This window comes from Scyliorhinus torazame, chromosome 15 (genome assembly GCF_047496885.1).
Source record: "Scyliorhinus torazame isolate Kashiwa2021f chromosome 15, sScyTor2.1, whole genome shotgun sequence".
Taxonomy (NCBI): Eukaryota; Metazoa; Chordata; class Chondrichthyes; order Carcharhiniformes; family Scyliorhinidae; genus Scyliorhinus; species Scyliorhinus torazame.
The window spans coordinates 83,077,988-83,084,802 of record NC_092721.1 but is presented as its reverse complement, the minus strand read 5'-3'; the positions used below and the strand labels follow the sequence as shown (position 1 = coordinate 83,084,802).

The 6,815-nt window shown below is 47.4% G+C and overlaps 1 protein-coding gene across 2 annotated transcripts in view; it reads left to right on the top strand.

The window, feature by feature from the left end:
* Positions 1 to 761: 761 nt before the first annotated feature.
* cfap300 (cilia and flagella associated protein 300) overlaps positions 762 to 6,815 on the top strand; it is a 53,472-nt gene continuing 47,418 nt past the window's right edge. Inside the window, exons 1-2 of one of the 2 annotated variants that reach the window (XM_072476356.1) lie at positions 762 to 933; positions 1,294 to 1,375. In XM_072476356.1, the coding sequence (XP_072332457.1) occupies positions 827 to 933; positions 1,294 to 1,375 (189 nt within the window). In that variant the 5' untranslated portion in view covers positions 762 to 826. The other variant, XM_072476357.1, reaches the window with a different exon arrangement.

Here is a 6,815-nt window from a genome sequence, read left to right as displayed (position 1 = left end):
CACTCCGTATTTTGGACCTTATCCAAACCCTTCCCATCTCAAAAAGAATTTGGGGCCAGATCCAATTCCTACCCCAAGGTTGCCAACTGAGTTTAAACATAATCCTGGAGGTTTCCTCACACGACTTTCCCCCAAGCCCTAGCCAGCCAACATGTCCTTCCTCATGATGCACTGCCTTCTGCCAATTGAAAACCAAATGACTCATAACCCAATAGGAGGATTCTTGACTGTCAGCCAACCTCCCCCTCCCCTATTTTTCATATATTTTAAAATAAATTTAGAGTACCCAATTCATTTTTTCCAATTGAGGGGCAATTTAGCGTGTTCAATCCACCGACCTTGCACATCTTTGGGCTGTGGGGGTGAAACCCATGCAAACACAGGGAGAATGTACAAACTCCACACGGACAGCGACCCAGAGCCGGGATCAAACCTGGGACCTCGGTGCCGTGAGACTGCTGTGCTACCACTGTGCCACCGTGCTGCCCTCTATTTTTAATATTTTTATATCTGGTAAAGGTTCAAAGAAAATTTTAAATATATATAATTTTTTATTTCCCTATGATTTCTCAGTGTCCTGGAGATTGATGTTCAATTCCTGGAGACTTAAGGCCAAGCCTGGAGAGTTGGTAATTGTACACTCTTGTCCCCCACCCAAGAAATGTGCACATTATGTGTGTGTGTATGTGAACTTTCCCACTCCCACTCTCCAGATTAAAATAGCCTCCTGCAACCCAGGAACTGACAGCAACCGGCCACAGCAATCCAGGGAAGAGGTTGAGGGCGGCAGGGCGTTTCCTAGCAACTGAGAAACACTGGCGAAACAATGGCGGCAGGAAGGGGGGCGAAGCCAGCTTTTACTTTCAGACACCTGAGCAACAAGAAGATCAACTTCCTGGGGGATGGTCACATCAGGGATCTGTTTGTCAAATGGTAAAACGTGCGGTGACGGGGCAAAGTGAGAGGCCCAGGCTGGGATCAGAGTGCTGACCCCGAGGGAGAGAGGGTGAGGGACGGAGGGAGCTTCACTCGCCTCGTCGCCCCTCATTCATTTACCCAACCGCCGGATCAATTATCGTTAGTGACCGTCAGCAGACGGCGGCCTTTGGGTCTGGGATTTCTTGTTTAATACTTTAGCTTTAACTTGGCTGCTGTAAAAATAAAATCACCGGTGTTGGTGTTCATTGCCAGAAGCACAACTAATTTGTCTTTTAAAAGCTAACGTTGAAATAATATCTTGGCACGTGTGTTCTAATGAAGATTTCTCCCTTTTTGCATGTTCCTTGCTGTTAGGTCAATGCAGGGAAGGATCACGGTGCAGGTTTTTAGTTTTGATCAATCCTTCCAGGCTTACGAAAAGGATAACTTCGTATTGGTATGTGCTGTTATATTCACACTCGCGTTGTTTGTCCATAAATTACCGGACTGCCTGTTTGGGCGGTGGTATTTTCGACATGATAATGCATATAATTTTGTTCCAACTATCTGGCCACCGAATTTTGCTTAGCCTTCAGATAATTTTGAAGAGCTTCTTTGATTTATAGATTTTTTTATGGCTCATCCACCAGAATTTAGCAAAATGTACCCTTTTAAACATATCTTTTTAAACTCAGTTGTGGATAAGGCAATCCCCTCCTGAATGTTCTCCCAAACATCAGGGGCGCGATTCTCCGCTCCCATGACTAAGTGCCCACGCCGTCGTGAACACCGTCGAGGTTCACGATGGCGCGAAACGGCCCCGGTCTCGACTGATTCAGGGCCCGACAATGGGCTCGGATCGGGGCTGCGAGAAACTCGGGGGGCATGTCGCTAAAGCAGCGTCGTCAGCACGCGCCGGTATGCGGCGCCACGCCATCTGCTGCCTAACTGGCATCACCCACGCATGCCAACCTGCGCATGCGTGGTTGCCATCCTCCCTGCAAGAAGATGTCGGATGGATCTTGCGGGTCACAGAGGAAAGGAGGTCCTCCTTCAGAGAGGCCGGCCCGCCGATCGGTGGGCACCGATCGCGGGCCAGACCCCTTTTGAGTCCACAGGCCGCCCCTCCAGCATTCCCGCACTGTTCCCGCCGGCAGCGACCAGGTGTGGATGGCGCCGGCGGGAAGCCGTCGTTTTGGGCAGGCCGCTCGGCCCATCCGGGCCTGAGAATAGTGGGGGCGGCGGAGAATCGCCATTTTGGGTGTCCCAGGCGATTCACCGGACTGTGCCGCGCAGAACTAGATAGTGCCGATCTCGCCGCTTGGGTGCATTGTGGGAGGGAGTCGGGCTGGCATCACGTGAAAAAATGGCGCCTCGGGCGATTCTCCCAAACGGCGCGGCATCGGCGAATCGCGCCCCAGTTTATTATGAATGTCTTGGAGCTGTGGATCACAAACATTTAGGTTGAAGAGCCCTTTTCAGACAGATTAAGAATCATGGACTCCCGCCACACAAACACACACCACCTAAATTATAATACTACAGAATATGAAAATGTTGCATGTAATGAGCATTTAATAATGTTTTAAAGTAAACGGGTAAAGGATATTAGTGAAGTGAATGTTATACTCTTAAAGCCAGTTGATGAAGCGTAGAACAAAGAAAAATTACAGCACAGGAACAGGCCCTTCGGCCCTCCAAGCCTGTGCCGATCCTGATCCTCTATCTAAAACTGTTGCCTATTTTCCCAGGATCTGTATCCCTATGCTCCCTGCCCATTCAGGTATCTGTCTAGATACATCTTAAATGACGCTATCGTGCCCGCCTCTACCACTTCTGCCGGCAATGCGTTCCAGGCACCCACCACCCTCTGCGTAAAGAACTTTCCACGCATATAATCCCTTAAACATTTCCCCTCTCACCTTGAACTCGTGACCCCTAGTAAATGAGTCCCCCAATCTGGGAAAAAGCTTCTTGCTATCCACCCTGTCTATACCTCTCATGATTTTGTAGATCTCAATGAGGTCCCCCCTCAACCTCCGTCTTTCTAATGAAAATAATCCTAATCTACTCAACCTCTCTTCATAGCTAGCACCCTCCATACCAGGCAACATCCTGGTGAACCTCCTCTGCACCTTCTCCAAAGCATCCACATTCTTTTGGTAATGTGGCGACCAGAACTGTACGCAGTATTCCAAATGTGGCCGAACCAAAGTCTTATACAACTGTAACATGACCTGCCAACTCTTGTACTCAATACCCCTTTCGATGAAGGAAAGCATGCTGTATGCCTTCTTGACCACTCTTATCGACCTGTGCAGCCACCTTCAGGGTACAATGGACCTGAACACCCAGATCTCTCTCTACATCACTTTTCCCCAGGGCTTTTTCATTTACTGTAGAGTTCACTCTTGAATTGGATCTTCCAAAATGCATCACCTCGCATTTGCCCGGATTGAACTCCATCTGCTATTTCTCTGCCCAACTCCCCAATCTATCTATATTCTGCTGTATTTTCTGACAGTCCGTTTCACTATCTGCTACTCCACCAATCTTAGTGTCATCTGCAAACTTGCTAATCAGACCACCTATACCTTCTTCCAGATCATTTATGTATATCACAAACAACTCTGGTCCCAGCACGGATCCCTGTGGAACACCACTGGTCACAGTTCTCCATCTTGAGAAACTCCCTTCCACTACTACTCTCTGTCTCCTGTTGCCCAGCCAGTTCTTAATCTATCTGGCTAGTACACTACCTGGACCCCATGCGACTTCACTTTCTCCATCAGCCTACCATGGGGAACCTTATCAAATGCCTTACTGAAGTCCATGTATATGACATCTACAGCCCTTCTCCCATCAATCAACTTTGTCACTTCCTCAAAGAATTCTATTAAGTTGGTAAGACATGACCCTCCCTGCACAAAACCATGTTGCCTATCACTGATAAGCCCATTTTCTTCCAAATGGGAATAGATCCTATCCCTCAGTATCTTCTCCAGCAGCTTCCCTACCACTGACATCAGGCTCTCCGGTCTATAATTACCTGGATTATCCCGGCTACCCTTCTTAAACAAGGGGACAACATTAGCAATTCTCCAGTCCTCCGGTACCTCTCCCGTGTTCAAAGATGCTGCAAAGATATCTGTTAAGCCCCAGCTATTTTCTCTCTCTCTTCCCTCGTTAACCTGGGATATATCCCATCCGGACCTGGGGACTTGTCCACCTTAATGCCTTTTAGAATACCCAACACATCGTCCCTCCTTATGCCGACTTGACCTAGAGTAATCAACCATCTATCCCTAACCTCAACATCAGTCATGTCCCTCTCCTCGATGAATACCGATGCAAAGTACTCGTTAAGAATCTCACCCATTTTCTCTGACTCCACGCATAACTTTCCTCCTTTGTCCTTGAGTGGGCCAACCCTTTCTTTAGTTACCCTCTTGCTCCTTGTATATGAATAAAAGGCTTTTGGATTTTCCTTAACCCTGTTTGCTAAAGATATTGCATGACCCCTTTTAGCCCTCTTGATTCCTCGTTTCAGATTGGACCTACATTCCCGATATTCTTCCAAAGCTTCGTCTGTCTTCAGTCGCCTAGACCTTTATGTATGCTTCCTTTTTCCTCTTAGCTAGTCTCACAATTTCACCTGTCATCCATGGTTCCCTAATCTTGCCATTTCTATCCCTCATTTTCACAGGGACATGTCTGTCCTGCACTCTAATCAACCTCTCTTTAAAAGCTTCCCATATATAAATGTGGATTTACCTTGAAACAGCTGCTCACAATACACATTCCCCAGCTCCTGCAGAATTTTGGTATAGTTGGCCTTCCCCCAATTTCGCACTCTTCCTTCAGGACCACTCTCGTCTTTGTCCATGAGTATTCTAAAACTTACGGAATTGTGATCACTATTCCCAAAGTAATCCGCGACTGAAACTTCAACCACCTGGTCGGGCTTATTCCCCAACACCAGGTCCAGTATGGCCCCTTCCTGAGTTGGACTATTTACATACTGCTCTAGAAAACCCTCCTGGATGCTCCTTACAAATTCTGCTCCATCTAGACCTCTGACACTAAGCGTATCCCAGTCAATGTTGGGAAGATTAAAATCTCCTATCACCACCACCCTGTTGCTCCTACATCTTTCCATAATCTGTTTACATATTTGTACCTCTATCTCACGCTCGCTGTTGAGAGGTCTGTCGTACAGCCCCAACAGTGTTACCGCACCCTTCCTATTTCTGAGCTCTGCACATATCGCCTCACTGCTCGAGTCCTCCATAGTGCCCTCCTTCAGCACAGCTGTGATATCCTCTCTGACCAGTAATGCAACTCCTCAACCCCTTTTGCCTCCCTCTCTATCCCACCTGAAGCATCGATATCCTGGGATATTTAGTTGCCAATCATGCCCTTCCCTCAACCAAGTCTCCGTAATAGCAATAACATCATACTCCCAGGTACTAATCCAAGCCCTAAGTTCATCTGCCTTACCTACTACACTTCTTGCATTAAAACAAATGCACCTCAGACCACCAGTCCCTTTGTGTTCATCATCTGCTCCCTGCCTACTCTTCCCCTTAGTCACACTGACTTCATGATCTAGTTCCTTACAGGCTTTAGTTACTACCTCCTTACTGTCAACTAACCTCCTCATTTGGTTCCCATTCCCCTGCCACATTAGTTTAAACCCTCCCCAACAGCATTAGCAAAAGCACCCCCAAGGGCATTGGTTCCAGTCCGGCCCAGGTGTAGACCGTCCAATTTGTAGTAGTCCCACCTTCCCCACAACCGGTCCCAATGTCCCAAAAATCTGAACCCCTCCCTCCTGCACCATCTCAAGCCACGCATTCATCCTGCCTATTCTTTCATTTCTACTCTGACTACCACGTGGCACTGATAGCAATCCTAAGATTACTACCTCTGAGGTCTGACTTTTTAACTTGACTCCTAACTCCCTAAATTCTGCTTGTAGGACCTCATCCCGTTTTTTACCTATATCATTGGTGCCTATATGCACCACGACAACTGGCTGTTCACCCTCCACCTTCAGAATGTTCTGCAGCCGATCTGAGATATCCCTGACCCGTGCACCTGGGAGGCAACATACCATTCGGGAGTCTTGTTTTCGACCACAGAACCGCCTATCTACTCCCCTTACAATTGAATTCCCTATTACTATAGCCCTTCCACTCTTTTTCACGCCCTTCTGTACAGCAGAGCCAGCCATGGTGCCATGAACCTGGCTACTGCTGCCTTCCCCTGGTGAGCCATCTCCCCCAACAGTATCCAAAACGGTATACCTGTTTTGGAGGGAGATGACCGCAGGGGACACCTGCACTGCCTTCTCTGCCTTTTGGTCACCCATTCCCTTTCTCCCTCAGCAATCCTAATCCTAAGAACTAGAGCCAGTCTTCACACACAATTTTATGAACATTTATTGACGCAGTTATACATTACAAGAATATACCTCCTAACCCAACAATCACAGTTTCAGTCAGTCTATTTATTTGGGCACAAGTACATCCCTGGTTCTTAACCTTAGTTCCATGGTAAGAAGCTTTACAATACCATGTTGAAGTCCAACAGGATTGTTTCAAATCACTAGCATTCGGAGCACTGCTCCTTCCTCAGGTGAATGAAGAGGTAGATTCCAGAAACATATATATCGACAAAGTCAAAGATGCAAGACAATGCTTTGAAGACGAGCATTTTCAGGTAATTAAATCTTTACAGATCCAGAGAGAGGTAATCCCAGGTTAAAGAGGTGTGAATTGTCTCAAGCCAGGGCAGTTGGTAGGATTTCGCAAGCCCAGGCCAGATGGTGGGGGGTGAATGTAATGCGACATGAATCCGAGGTCCCAGTTGAGGCAATACTCGTGTGTGCGGAA